Consider the following 15415-nt stretch of genomic DNA (forward strand, 5'->3'; position numbering starts at 1 on the left):
AGGGCTACACACTCCTAAGAGCAGTTTAGTTTAGAGCAGTGGTTCTCAATCTTCATTAAGTGATGCAAACCCTGTGAAATATTTTTTCTTCCACCAAGTACCCCCAAACATGGACAAAGCAGTTTTGGATGGAAAAATAAACATGCAAAACACAGGGCTGTGCTCAAAGTGCAGAAATGCTGTAATAATAATGGAAAAATAAAGATAGAGACTCAAGGGAACAAGGTTCTTATTATAAGGACTCATATAAGATTTTAGAAGAACTTGGTTCTCACATGACAACAGATTAAAGTCAATTTTACATCAGTATTTCATATGAGCTGATTATACTCACTCAACACACATTGGCAAAATAAAAAAAATAATCTGTTACATTGGAAAATTCAGGATGTGTTCCTTAATTGGTTTAAATTGTCTACGTTGTCTTTGAATTTTAAAACTCAAGGGTTTTCCTCAAGGGGCTGAATTGAAATAACTTTTTTTATAAAAGTAATAAAAGTTCACCCATGGGCTGTATTCATTATCTTTTTGGCGCATGTGTATTAAATGGTCAAAAGTGGACCCTGATGGGTGTGTTTGCACCTTGTATGGCCTCATCAGTAAATGGATATACTGTATGTCTTATTACGGAATAAGTGTAACTGTGTGATTTTTTTATAAAATCAATCAGTTGTTATTTACAGAATCAGAATACTGGGATGGAATCATTCATTGATTTCTTTCTAAAAAGCTGATCAAATCAATATATGATAGTGCCATACCACACTTTACCAACTTTATTCATAAAGCACTTTTAAAAACAGCCACAGCTGTACTGGTCTACAGCTCTACCTGTACAAAGTGCTGTACAGGTAGATAAAAATAAAACGATTGAAAAAGAAAAAAGAAAAAAAGACGCATAAAAGGATACATACTAAGAAAATAAAAGGGAATAAGATCAGACAAAGAAACTATGTCTCGCCGAGGTTAAAAGGTTAAGAATAAAAATGGGTTTGAAGACGCTTTTTAAAAGTGGACAGCAAGCGGACCTCTCTAATGTGCAGGGGAAGACTGTTCCACAGTCTGGGACCAGCATCAAAGAAGGCCCTGTCCTGTCTGGGCTTCTTCCTGACCCTTGGTACCTGCAGGAGCTGCTGGTTGGCCCACCTGAGGGACCGAGAGGGCGAGTAGGGCTGAAGAAGCTCAGAGAGGTAAGGCAGGGCAAGACCATTTCAACATTTAAAAACAAACACAAGAATCTTAAAATCAACTCTCAAAGTCACAGGCAGCCAGTGAAGTGAAGCCAGTACAGAGTAGTACTGCATTCAGCCTTCTGACTTCAGCTGTTCTGAGTAAAAGTAGAAAGTACCGTCACCTGAAGAGAAGCTTCCTGTGTCACACAGGGGAAATTTGCTCTGTGAGAGTTGCAGCTGTGCAGATGCACAACATCAGGAAACAGTATCATAGTGTTGGATTTCTTCTGAAAAATATATGTGATAACCAAATCGTTCACATCCAAACAACAACAACAAAGAATTAAAAGTCAGTCATGTTGGGCACACAGGATGCAAAATCACCTAAAATTCTTTCTTTGAACAACACTGAAGTACAGAAGATGTCTGCTCTGCTCTCATACCTCCAAACTGTAATAGACTGTGTTTGTGCAGCGTCATGAATGTGACTCCTTTTTCTCTGTTTCTCTCGTGGTTCGAAATCCTGCTCACTTTACTTCACAAACTACACTGAATGTCTAAGACCCAGGATAGCCAGTACAGCTCTATACACAAAGATATATCAGCCGGATGTGGATGTGAACCTACCTTTTCTGACATTGTTTTACTCTACATGGAGACAGGTTTACAGACACTGACTGGAACCACAGGTTCCACCTCTGTCAACATGTGATACTAAATTATTTAAACTGATAGAAGTACTTTGAGCAGGCTCAATGTGTCAGTTGTGCAAGGGTCTTAACACGTCTGAACCAGTTATATGTTAAAAATTACTAAAATGTCTTTTGCTACTTAAAATTAATAGTTCTTTAAGCTCACCTAAACACTGTGGATTAGTCAAACAACCTGAAGTAATCCAAGACATTTCCTTTTTGAAGAAATAATAATAAAAAAATCATGCTTACTCACTTTTAAAGTTACAAATCACTTACTTGTCTTTTATTTTTCTTGTTGATCTTTTTGTATTCTGTTCAAGCCCATTAACACCAGTTGAAAAAAAGGTTTGTAGCTTATGTTATAATTGACATTTCTAAAAAGTTCAGTTGTAAATGATTATTAACAGTATTTTTTGTTACAACTCAGGAGAAAGTAGTCTCTGGACCCAATAGCAGACGAGAGGCAGTCAGTGCAAATTAACAGGTTTTATTTGATAAAGCGTGACAGTGATCCAAAATCCAGAGATAAATAAGGTAAGTGAGCTCAGCAGAGTGAACAGGGTGGCGGTGCAGGAAGCAGGGAAGGCACTGGAAAAAAACAAGAAAACACAAGGTAAGTACTAAATGGGATTCAACAAGGAATATCTTTCTTTACTTGGGAAAAATACTCGAAAGGAGCAGCCTGTGCACCAATGTGGTAGCTGCAATACTCTGGCACTGGAAGCAGGTCTGAGCAGTCCTTATATGCAGTCCCTGATGAACCCAACGAGCTCCAGCTGTGCAGGTGAGGGAGAGTGAGAGTGATCACAGAGCGCCGCCCATGCTCTGCAGCAGGGGGAGGTAGAACTCTACCAGGATCACCACAATTTTTTATCTTTTTGCGCAGAAATACTTCATGTTAATTTTGCTGAGCAATCCAGAACAACAAAAAACTTGTTTTAAATTTAATCTTAACAATAATATATTTATACTTATAAATCCTACCCTGAAGCAATACACAGCAGTTCACATCAAGCGTGTGAATGGCTCTTTTCATAACATAACAGCTCTATTAACACCACACAAGGGTCAAAACTGCTTTTGGTTTTATTTTTGCTATAAGTTTAGTTTTGTTTCTGCAGCTGTCTTTTTTTTTTTTACTGCAGCTCTCTTAAACACTTTTGGCTAGGTCACATCTGTGAAATCTTTTTCAATATGACGTCAGAAATGTTAGTGCACTTAAAAATAATAATAATACATTGAAAAAAAAATAGATGAATTACAAAAAAAAAACCCAGAGACATTTTGTTGAACTACTTGTCTGAACTGAGGGATAGTTTGTATTCAATATTGTTTTTTTGTAGATCATGCAGTTATTGTGGTTAACACATATGTTGTCACCTCTTGTCACCTCTGACACTTGCAGCGGCCACATCATCTCTGACAGGTGACAAAGTCATACCTTTTCCTGCAGACAACATTCATCACCTTCATCAAGCACCCCTTCACACAAACAGTGTTTGGTTTGTCCCTTTGTTTCATTTGAATATATTCCCCCCAGAGCTGTCACCTCAGAGATGTGTCATTTAAAACCAGGTGAGAGGTTATAACTACAGAGGAGAGCAGAGACGTGAGTGTTTAAGCACATACCGTTGTAATGGTGAATGATAGGAAGGAACACCATCTGGGGTTCTACCTTCCATTAAAAAAAAAATAAAAAAAATGCTTTCTTCTGTTTTACTTTCACTCATGCAAACGTTAAATTGGTGGTCAATCACAAGCCTGAACCCTCCTCATCTTTCTCTCATGCCCAGACCCCTGATATAGCGGCCATGGCATGAGGATGAACTCCCTCTGCTGCTGGTCATCCAGTACTGCAGGCAACTCTTACTCATAAAATGCATTGGATCCAAAATCAATGTGATTCCCCCTCATACTTCAGAGGGGCACTAGTGTCATGCATTACTATAGCATATCACTTTATGTTTTTATTCTTTTACCTCTCTCACAGAACCCTTTACTTTTTTTACCTGATGTAATGTCATCATTTTTCCCCTTTTTCTTTTTTTTTCTTTTTCAATCTTTTATTTTTTCATCGGTATATTTGTCACCTCTCGCCTCCCTCCGTCTGATATTCTAGTCTTGAATTCTCTGCTATGTTTTTATGAGTCAAAGCACTTTGCAAACAATTTATTAGGGTCCTCGGCCTAAGCAGAGAGCACCATCTAGCAGAGCTAGTTTTTATAGGTACTTTATAAATTAAGTTTATTGTTGTATTAATATGTTGTTGTGATTATACTTATAGTAGTCTACCTGCTTGATTTAATTAAGGGCAATGAAGGATGTTTTGCTCCATTAGATCATGATCATTCACCCCTAATCTTTTCCTGATGCCCTTTTTCAGCCAGTCTTCGAGCATGTTTTTCCAAAGAATGAGAATAAAAAAAATACTGGTGTTGTGTGTACTTTGAGTTACAGATAATGCACAATTCTACATATTTCAGCCATCCTTCATGTAGAGGCAGGCCTCCTCTGTTGATCAGCTCAGGTCTGTCTTTGTGGAGTGTGTCTCCTCACTTCTGTCAAAACAGAAGTTTCTGAAGTGAAGCTGTGTCACACCAGGGAATTGATGTATCCACCGTCTATTTATAACAGATAGCAGGTGTGCTGGTACACAGAGGCAAAGTGATCGGATGGGATCTTCAGATCTCAAGCTTCTATGTGCCTGTATAAATATAGTACACACACATGTATACTGTATGTTACACACACACACGCAACTTGCCTGCATGCAAAAATGTGCATACACAGTATTATGCATTTGTAAAAATGATTCACAGAAAACTTTATTAGAGCTTGACTGCATGTACACACACACACACACACACACACACACACACACACACACACACACACACACACACACACACACACACACACACACACACACACACACACACACACACACACGTCATTGACAAAGGCTTTCCCATGCATGTTCGTGCAAAGCTTCACAGCTTGAGACTGGCACCCCCACAGATATCCAACCACACATTTCCATTCCTGCTACTCAAACATATTTCCTGGCGTTGTCAAAAGAAACGAGAGACAAGGAGCTTTTGATAATATCATCCTCTTCTCCCCTCAGGGTAAAACAGATCATCTGAGCTGCACTTCACTCATCGTCTTCAACATTTAACAACAAATCCAGTCTTAATACTGATGCTCCACAGACTGTTTCAAACGTGACGAGTGTTCAGACCACCACCTGTGACCTTGGCGGCAAAGAGAGCAAGCCGTCTTCGACAGAGTAATGTCTCCAAAGGCGGGAGAATCTGTTCCCACTTTTGTTTACTGTTACATCAGAAAAGAGGAACAACTTTTCATGAGAATCACAGGTGTGAGAGATACTTTTGTTTGCATACGCACTTTATTGTGGTCATTTGCACCTACCTCTTCTGAGACAAAGAGCCCTGCTGCAACCTCAAAAAGGAAGTAGGCGAGGCCTCTTTTGCAGGAGCAGTGCTACAAAACATAATCCAAGAGTTACTATTTTGAAGTTTTATTCAGTGTGTGAACAAGATGAGGTACCGCTGAACTGAGCAGAGAGGAAGCAGGTGTTTTTTATGAAACCTGGTGGTTGCTCGAAGATTAGCCGGCTCACTGTTATGGACTGATCATCTGAGCTCAACATCACGTATTTGTTTTGAGAACAGCTGGCTGACAACTTCTTGTAACTGAAAGGATTTAGTAGGAGAAATCATCAGAAGGACTGAGGACCCAGATTCATAAAGGTATCTTCTTTCTTGGATTCTGGATTACTCAGATTCAACACTGTGACGATGCCTGTGATCGTGCTGGAAGCCAAAGACTTCACCAGTCCTCTGTTTCTGGTGCGGACTGTAGAGGTCTTGTCAGGCTGCACCACGCTCAGTCTTGTGGCCTCTCTTGGAGATTCTGAGTTCAACAAAAATGCATCGAACCCCGACTTCAACACTTTTAAAATCTTCTGCATGTTCACCTGGTGCTTCTTCTTTGTCCTTTCACTTCTAATCCACATTCTCAGTGTCATCCAGTTCCACAGCCTTGTCCCAGTATCCTGGAAGAACCTAACAATGACTGTAGCAGTTTTGGGCATGTTAATGTACCTCACAGCCACTGGGCTTTACTACTGGATCATCATTTATAACAAGACAGTATCGCCGCGCCCTGTGGCGGCTGCTGTAACCTCCTGCCTAACCTTTCTGGCCTACATCGCTGAGTCCTACGTTCTTCGCACCCAGGTTCACGAGCAAAGAGGCTACATGGGCAGTCTGCCTGGTATCCTGAAGACAATCCAGCTGTGGGGAGGCTGTCAGATGGTTCCCCTGGTTGTGGAGGTGGTCCTCAGACCGCAGAGTGGACTTAATATCTGGCAAATCTGGGTCACAAGTGTGTCATATGGAGTCTGCGTCTTCATGTCTCTAGCTACACTGGTGGTGATAGTAGGGGACCTTGCAGGACGATGTCTTCTCCCTTTCGACAGATTCTTGGCTGGCTTCAGTCTGATTGGAGTTTTACTCTACATGGTGGCCACAGTGATTTGTTTTACCAAAATACTGCAGCTGAGAGACCTGGGACAACAGGTGCTGAATGAAAGTTTAGGCCTGGTCATTATGGAGACAGTGGTTGCTAGTGTTACACTTTTAGCTTACACAGTGGACCTTGCCTTTTCCATTAAATTGCTGTGTGACAGGGGTCACGCATGAAACACTTCTTCGAAAGTAATGCATCTGAGTTCCTCATGTTAAGTACTGAAACCCTTTAGAGATAAAACTGTATTGTCATTTTGTTTAAAAGTTTAAAAGTCAGACAGATCAAATTTGTTCTTCTTATTGTAGTTAATATTATGGGCTTCTTTGAGAGGATAGGGCTTTGGATGGACCAGGAAACAGGGACAGAGAGGGGAATGACGTTCAACATGGAGTTGGACTGTGGGCCACCTCCTCAAAGACAGTGGCCTCTGAACATGTGACATATGTGCAATTTAAATATGCTGAACTAAACTGGCACCCAATGAATGGATGTTTTTAAAACGTAAACTACTGGTATCTGATCAAACTGCTCCTCTACACCTATGTACTGCTGAATTAAAAATCAAATACAGTGACATTTGAAAATAAAACAAACATCAAAATAAGTATGAAACATCTAACAATGATGATCATGTTTTTTTTTTTTTTTGTTATTTGAGTCCCACAAAAGGAGATTGGTCCAACTGTAAAACATCATGTGACATTTATGGTGCAGTTAACTTTGACATACATACTGTTGTACCACTGAACCAGGGATCTGTGTGACAGGTTAACTGACTCGTAAATACACAGCTTCCTCCACTGACATAACAATGTGGAGCTTGTTGTGGAAGCCAAACAGCAATAACTTGATTAATCATGTTTCTGTTTGTAAACATTATGGTCTACAAATATGTCTGCAGTGTCATCTCTTTAAATGAGAACAGTTTCTATTTAATAACACTAGATGGCAACACTATATTAGGATTTGTGGTTGTAAAATGACTGAAAATGACTTGAAGACATCGTTATTTCAACCGTCTCCTTACACCAAAAATGTATTAGTCTCAACAATATCTTATTATGTGGGTGTATAACCCTAAATCACATGATTTACCTTGAAAATCTCAAATAACAGTAAAAGGGTCTCACTTAAAAGAAAATGTTCGCATGGAAATTGAAAGAGATTCATTTTTACATGGGAGTCATTCCAAACCAGAAATGTATATTTCCACAGGTAATATCTTCAATTGTTTTAAAATTCTTTTAAGAATATGAAAATTAGGACAAAATTAGGTATGTCAAACTGTACAAATTGCACAAATTCACATCCCAGGATTTTCTTATCCTTGAATTAGAGTGTACCGTGAATTCTTAATGAAATATCATTTTAACACATGTTTCAAATGTTATTAATCACTAAAGGCCCAATTTAATTATACTTTTATACCCTACCATACCCTTATCACAGTCCTTTAACACAGTGATGAGACAAGGGTATGACAGTCAGTTTGTTTACCTGCTATCACTCAAAACATATGCATGCTAGTATGTAAGTTGTTTGTATGAAAGAAGGGCATTAAGTGAATTTTTCAAACACATTTTTTCCCCAAATACTTCAGTGTGATGGGGCCTCAGACTTTGGCTTGGACTCTCAAAAACAGGGTCAAGTTCATGTATATCAGCAACAGAACTCAATCTTGATAAATGTCAGTTACATAATGTCAGTTCCTCTGAGGTGAAAGCCTTACAGCACTTTGCATCACTATTTTCACACTGAGGGGAAACTTCAGCACAGTAGTAAATTACTAATTATTTTTACAATTAAGGAATAACTTGAAGTTTTGAGTCAATCTGTGTGGAGGAAAGCAACTTAAACATGATATACAGTAAATTTAACTATTAGTACACTTGGCATTTTAAGAGGTTTCAGTCCTTTTTGTTTAATTGATCATTAATATACCCATAAAATGAACAAAATCTTGCAAAGTCATCATTTTGTTCTATACATTGGATCAAAACCATCATAAGTACAATGAGGTCATTAACCTCATTAAAAGGAACACTGACAATAATGGTCTGGACCCATAAAGTCAAGACCTCAACCATATCCAGCTAATTTGGAAAGAATTCAGTGGAAAAAATATATTGTTCATTCAAAGGAATGAGTTACAGAGGGTATGGGACTACATTAGTGTTTAAGTTCTCAGGATACATATTGACACTACGCCAGAGACGTGCTTTAAGTTCAGCAAAAGATGGACGAAACCAATCACTAATGTTAGATATAGAAAGAAAAAAAATAGTACGACTCACTTTTTTTTTTCTTGTGATCAGAGAAACCATTTGAATATGTCAAGATCATGTTTTGGAGGCTGAAAAGGTCAAAACTTTCAGTAATCAGTAATTTCAGGGAATTTGCCAATGCCCTAAAAATGTATTTTTGTGACAAAACTGAAAAAAAAAAAAACCTACAAAAAAAAACCTACAAAAAAAAAAATAATAAAATAAATAAATAAATAACAAAGAAAACAACCTCTATGAATCCAGAAATGTGTGTAGGCGATACTATTACTGAACAGGTCACAAAAAAATCAGCCCTCTATTTTGTTTTTTCTATGTACGTGTCGCTTGGACATGTATATTTTGTGGTTGGCTGCAGAAAAATGGGTAAAAAAAAGTTTTGAAAGCAAGTCTCAAACTTCGTATACATAGGTAATTTAAAGTTTTCACTTACTTTATTTTCCTCCGGACACTGACAAACTGTGAAACACTGTTATAACTTATTTACATTTTATAATGTTTACCTTCCCACATCTGCCTCATCCGATCCCAGGCTTCAGAGAAGATCTGTCGAAACAATCGATCATCAATCCTCTGAACAGAGAACTTGTATTTGAGGCGCTCTGGCTCGATTACTCTGGCCTCAGTGGGCTGCTCCGTTTCTCCTTTAAGGAACTGGGTCCAGTTAGCCAGTTGTCAACAGGCTGAGCGAGAAAACGAGCCGTGGATATAACTCGGTACGTGGAGCTGATAACACAAACGTTACCGGACCTTATCGTTCAGAGGAATCCTCCTGGGCTCGGTCGGTTTTGTTTGTTGTACCCGGACAAATATGAGGAGCCCCTGACACGGTAGGAAACCGTTGAACCGTCTCTTTTTGAAACATTTCCCGAGTTTGGAAAGCGGATCTCAACCAACAGGACTTTAAAACAATTTAAAAATTAATCTCATTTTGTTTTTAGCCTATCACGTTTTCTATTTAGTTCAAGTTTGATACATATTGGAGTTTAGAATTGGTAGAAAGTCCTCGTATCAGCGTAGACTGGTTATCTTACCTGCATCACAAGACAAACTGGTTTACTGGTCATTATGGGGTCATTGCTTTTTAACTTTGACAAGACTGGTTTTGACTGAGACCACCGAGCATGTCTGTTAGCAGTGAGGCTAAACTCCTTCTTGATAACTCACATTGTTTGTCACAGGAAATGTGTCATGTGCCATATGGTAGGGTCTGTGTAACTGTTCACTCTCCGAGAAGTGGAGTTTCTGTGTATTTACTATAATGTGTAATAATTTAGCATTCGCGCTGTTCATAATGTACTCTGCAGAAGCTCCCTGAGCATCATGGAAATGTGAAACTTGACTCTCCAGCAGCCAGATGAAAGTCCCAGGCTGGATTGAATGGCACTGAGGATACAAGGTAAGCACTTTGCCAGTAAATTTGAACTCATTATCGATCCATTTCCTTGGTGAGGGCAAAGGATAGGCAGGCAGAGAGGAAAACTAGATGCTCTTCAGGAAGATAATGGGAGTTGGAGTAGAAAAGACAAAGCTAAAAGCTTTCAAGATTAAAAAAATTAATAAATAAAAAAAGACCCTTTTTAATAAAATTATCAACTTCATACCAAGTAATAACCCTGAAGAAAGTTGAAATCAGAGTTTTTTTCCTCTGACATAAAAGCAAAAGGCCTTTTTTTGATAATCACCCACAGTTGCTGTATTTCCATTCATGCGTGAAAGATTTAAAATGTATTAGTGGTGTAAGCTCTGACTGCTTGATCATTGACTTTCCACCATTTTTTTTTTTTTTTCAAACAAGGCAGACCTAGAGACCCTTAAGCTAGAGATTTGTTTTGCAAACTGTTGACAACCTTCACAGGGTCTTACAGTTACAGTTCAGGGCCTTCAGGTAAAATCCCTGAAGTGTGGATGGTTAAAGTCAATAACACAAAGGTGTTTTTCAGGTTTCTTTGCACACATTGACCTCAAGGTATGTTCAAAATGAAAAATAACTTGCCATGCAAAGTATCTAAACACAATGACCTACTTCTTATACTGAGTTTGAAGTGGTCCCTGTTTGTTTTCACAAGCCTCTTTTCTCATTTAGAGCATGAAGTGTTTGTTTCTGTACTGAAAAACATAACAGACACTGTTGGATTGAAGTTAAGTGGTTCCTAAAATTAACTTAGCATGTCTCAGTGATGTTACAGCAGGAGGACTTGAAACGTTACTTCCCTGTGCTTATTACTCTGGATAAACAGGCCTCTGTATCTCCATATCTAGCCTGAGTTATATAAGATTGGTTTATTGGCTGACACAATCAGGTATCCATGCTCTCTGCACACCTTTCCGCTACACACTTGTCTTGACCATATTTTTTCACCTCTGGGTTTCCTTTGGTCTTGCTATTAAAGATGTTTTGCAGGTGTCAGGTTGACTTCGAAACCATGATGGTTTTCTGACCCTTGAACGTCTACTGTATTCATTTTCAAATTAGATCACAATTGCCAAGGAAATATTTTGAAGTCATATGGAAAGAATAGTTTTCATTGTGTTTTGTGTAGTCCAAAAAAACTTATACATCACTGATTCACATATAAATAATTCTGGGAAAACATGTAGAAAGCACTGTCTGCACTTGAAAGCTTATCAGTTACAATGCTCTCTGAAAGCCTGGCTTCAAGAATCAGGAAAGAGAACCTTGTGTTGTTGGTAGTTGTGGTCTCAGCTTCTATGTGTGTTAATCAGGAAAATATTCACACTTAGCAATGGTGTTATATTGTGTGCAGTGTTTCTCAAGCTTAAACCAAAGAGCATGTTTTCTTGTAGAATTGGATGTAGAACTTTGATTTGCTTAAAGTAAAGATTGAACTCCTGGTATATAACAACAGCAACAGCCTGTTTTTCATGAGATATCAGGATATACTCATTTTATTGATTTACACAAAAACTGGTATCCGTGTCATCGATGCCCCATGTACATTCAGACAAGTTTTAAAGAAAAAAACAGCATCAAATTCAGAGGAAAGTTGTTCTTCTTAAAGGGGACATATCATTCTTGTTTCTCCTTTTCACTATGCCAGACTAGGATGCCTGTAAAGCATTTCTGCCCTCAGTACAAGTCATTTAGTTCCTTCATTGCCCCACAATAGCGTTCTCAATATCCTCATTTTAGGCCATTCTGAAGATCTGGTTGAAACACTCCTTTTGGAGAATGACCTCCAGTAACCTCGCAATGTCACAGCCCTTTGTACTCTGATTGGTCAGTTCTATCAGAGGGGCGGAGGGGGTAAAGCCAGGGGGCGGTTTTTGCAGCATGGCAGTATTTACAAAATCGCCACATTGAATGGAGCAGACCGAGCGAGTTTGCTGTTTGCCAAAACTTCACCGTAAGGCATTGATAGCACTAATAAAATGGCAGAGTGTAGGATACGTCCTTTTGTATTGGACCCTGAGTCAGACCCAGACGGTTCTGCAGCTCAGGAGGAAGAAAATCCACCTCGACACAGATCATCTCAGGACGCTTCAGTGTGGTGAGTCAAACCGGTACTGTGACATGTATAGTTTATACGTTTATACTCGGCTCTTGGTGGGTGTATCCCTCTGTGGCGGTTGTGTGACTAACTGACATCACAGAGGAGGAGCTGCTTTATCAGATTACTCCAATAAAAAGAAAGGATCCTCGTGTCGTCATGACGTTGGAAATCTTGCGGCCAATTGGCAATGAGGCATCAAATCTCGTTCTAGGATATCAGAAAAAATACAATATCTCATTTTTTTGAAAATTCAGGGGGTGTAAGGTCTTGATTTCAAATTTATTATATGTAAGTATTAAATCAGGGATCAGCATGATATGTCCCCTTTAAGACTTGATGTGTAAGTAACATTGATCAGTTTAAAAAAAAAAACAGGCTCTATGATAATAGATTAGCCTCAGGTTGAAAGAGAAAAAATATGTTTAAATTTATGGATGTCCTGATTAGGGATGAATACCTTTCACATCTGAAATTATATGGTACCAATGCCCAGTACCTGGCAATTAGTAATGGTACTCAAGAGTACCAATTTTCGGTACCTTTTGGTGTTTTTGTGGTAAAAAATATTAATTTGTTTATTTATGAAATCTCAAGTTTTTTTTTTCAATTTAACATATTCATTCTTCAGTATGCAACTTTGCAATTCTGTGATCATGACAAGCATGGAAAATCACCTCCTCTCCCACTCCCCCACATTCACGAGGATGAGTTTAGGTACCAAAACATGGTACCTTTTGATTTTGCATGGATTGGTATTTGGCACTTTTGAAAGAATTTGGTCAATACCTAAAGAAGTACCTAACTCGGTTCCCATCCCTAGTTCTGATTGAGACAAACAAAAACAAAGGACATGAAGTATGTCAATAACTAGCTTTGCAATATGCAGAAAAGAAACTGTTTGAAATTGTGTTTGTAAAATGCATAAACTCCACAGTAAGCGTCTTAAAGTACAACACTTAATGTTATCTAGTAACCATAAGCTTTACCTCCAAATCTCTTATTATTGGAATAAATACTTTCCAGTTTTTAAAGGTGAAAGCATCATAGGACTCATTGGACATAACTGCTGTTGTACCCTTCACCTGTGATCCACCTCGGAGCAGAGACAGCTGTTGGACATAATGGGCTTCAAGAGTCATGTTAAGCGAAGATGAATCGAGGGCAGAAGGTGTTTGATTGTTAGTGACAGAGAAAACAAAAACAGGATTTAAAGCGCTTTTCAAAGAAGAAAGGAGGGTTTGAGCAGCATGTGCCGTGACCTTTCACTGGCATTAATTTTCCAAGGATTGTGTGCGTCGTATTAAACTTTCACACTGAGATAAGGAGCATGTGCTGCTTATCATACTCTGGGTGGGCATTAGACTTCACTCCCGTTGACTGTGCACCTGCTCCTCGCTTTGACTCATCCAGTGGCTTTCCAAGTTCTCACCAGGTACTAACCTTTATTTATAGAGCTGAGGTCTGAAAAACATGAAGATTTTCAAAAGGAGTCTCTGTAAAGCTCTTATTAAGGTGACTGATGTTGACTTGACATTATAATGATGGGTGATGCCTTATTATAGCTTAATTACATTTCATTAGAGTCTTAAAACACAGGAGGCTTTGACCGATTTGAGACATAATCTGTGAGAAGTGCCCCACTTTTGTAGGATTTCTTCCCCCTGTGATCTGTTTTTAGGTGAATGTAGTTTGCCCTCTTACACTGAACTTATTTAGCTTTTGGTTTTAAATGTGTCACAGTTTTCAGGCTGCTTACTCAAGGCTTATTTGGATTAAATCCCCTCAAACCAAGCCTCCTCTCTCAACAGCTCAGCCTTTTATTAAATTAAGAAGGTGCTGTTAGTGCCTTGCTTCAGGGTTACCCTCTTACTGTTTATCCAACCATAATGTCACGCTTCCTGAGGAAAAATTTCCAGTTAAACAAGTCTGCAGAAGTGTTTTGTCACAAAAACATGTCCTTCATTTTTTATGGAGTGATGTGAAGGCGAAACAGCCTTTGTTCACAGAGCAGCCTGCCCAGCCCAGCACACTTAAAAATCTTGACAACAATGCTGAGGCAGTAAGCCTCGCCTATTGTCACATGAGAGTGTGCTTATCGAAAAACTCCGCTTTTTATTGGAGCAACGTCCAGAGTCTGGAGAGACATGTGATTTCTTGTGAATTTCACATTGATGTGCGTCCTTTTTGATCTCTTAAGGTCACTTTTTCCATCACTGAGAGTCGTTAAGTTAGTCTCATAAAGGTAAATAATTCTTGTACATGTTAACAACCTGAATTCTACACTTCTGTTGATGTGATCAGCTTTAGTTGTTTGAATTCAGAGTTCAGGCTGCGTTTGTTATACAGCTCCTATATCTGCTCATTCATGCAGGTGCCAGCATCACTGGGGTTATAAACAGGTGCAGCTCCTCCACCCATTCAACCCCTGACAGCGGGAATGTGTCACCTGCCAGCAGTCAACATACACCGGCCCTCCTTCAGGTGCCGTCTGCATTGTGCTCTGACAGCAGCATTCATCTCACTGCTGTCATAATAATCACTTGTTATCGGTGGATAAAAACGAAGGCAAGGTGGGAAGATGTAAAAATATTCTTCACAGTTTCCCACTTGAAACTGAGCTGTTATCCACAAAGCCACAGTGCATTCTCAGGATGTGTTAGTTTAAAGGTAGAAATGCTGAGAAACAAAACAACATAGAGGCCCTGTGTCAATGTGAGTCCTGAGCAATAGTGCTTCTTTTTTATATGATTTGATATGATTTAATATGATTAAAGCTGCTTCCTTTGACTGTTCAGCAGCCACTCATGCATCAGCATCCACAGACAAAACACAGACCATTTCAGTCTCCCATGGGCTGCTCTCGCTCTCCATAACAATGCAGCCTTTTGTCTTTACAGTTTGGCCGAGAAATACTTACCCCAATTCCTTTCACTTTGTTCAACACTCAAAACAACAAATGTGGGATTACTGCATTCCTCTCTCAAAGTTAAATATCTTTTAGTGTATTGCTGGTCAGGGATAGACACTTGTGGATCCAGGATTTTTTTGAGACGGACACCACTTTATGAGTGGAGGATTCACATATTGTTGAAATGAGAGTTTATGTTTTGTGCCATTTTTAAGTAGTAATCAAAAGAGGCACTCTTTACACAGACTGTGCTCTTGATTCGTATTATGACTCTGAAAGATTCCCAAAT

At 38.9% G+C, this 15415-nt stretch overlaps 2 protein-coding genes across 3 annotated transcripts in view; both read left to right on the forward strand.

Annotated features, from left to right (window-relative positions):
* The first annotated feature begins 5688 nt into the window (after positions 1-5688).
* On the forward strand, positions 5689-6819 carry LOC141800859 (myeloid-associated differentiation marker homolog). Its single transcript, XM_074683694.1, has one exon. The coding sequence runs from the start codon at positions 5689-5691 to the stop codon at positions 6592-6594; it is 906 nt and encodes a 301-aa protein (XP_074539795.1). The 3' UTR covers positions 6595-6819.
* A 2545-nt stretch (positions 6820-9364) lies between these two features.
* LOC141805529 (testis-expressed protein 2-like) overlaps positions 9365-15415 on the forward strand; it is a 49418-nt gene continuing 43367 nt past the window's right edge. For both annotated transcript variants that reach the window (XM_074690632.1, XM_074690640.1), the window contains exons 1-2: positions 9365-9533; positions 10011-10102. The gene's annotated coding sequence lies outside the window, so the exon portion shown is untranslated. The remainder of the gene's footprint in view (positions 9534-10010; positions 10103-15415) is intronic.

The sequence above is a fragment of the Halichoeres trimaculatus genome, unplaced genomic scaffold (assembly GCF_033239565.1).
Source record: "Halichoeres trimaculatus isolate MK-OKI-2021-1 unplaced genomic scaffold, fHalTri1.1 fHalTri1_scaffold_2, whole genome shotgun sequence".
In the NCBI taxonomy this organism is placed as follows: domain Eukaryota; kingdom Metazoa; phylum Chordata; class Actinopteri; order Labriformes; family Labridae; genus Halichoeres; species Halichoeres trimaculatus.

Excerpts from the sequence above, each read along its gene's own strand:
- LOC141800859 (XM_074683694.1), top strand. The coding sequence starts at position 5,689 with ATGCCTGTGATCGTGCTGGAAGCCAAAGACTTCACCAGTCCTCTGTTT.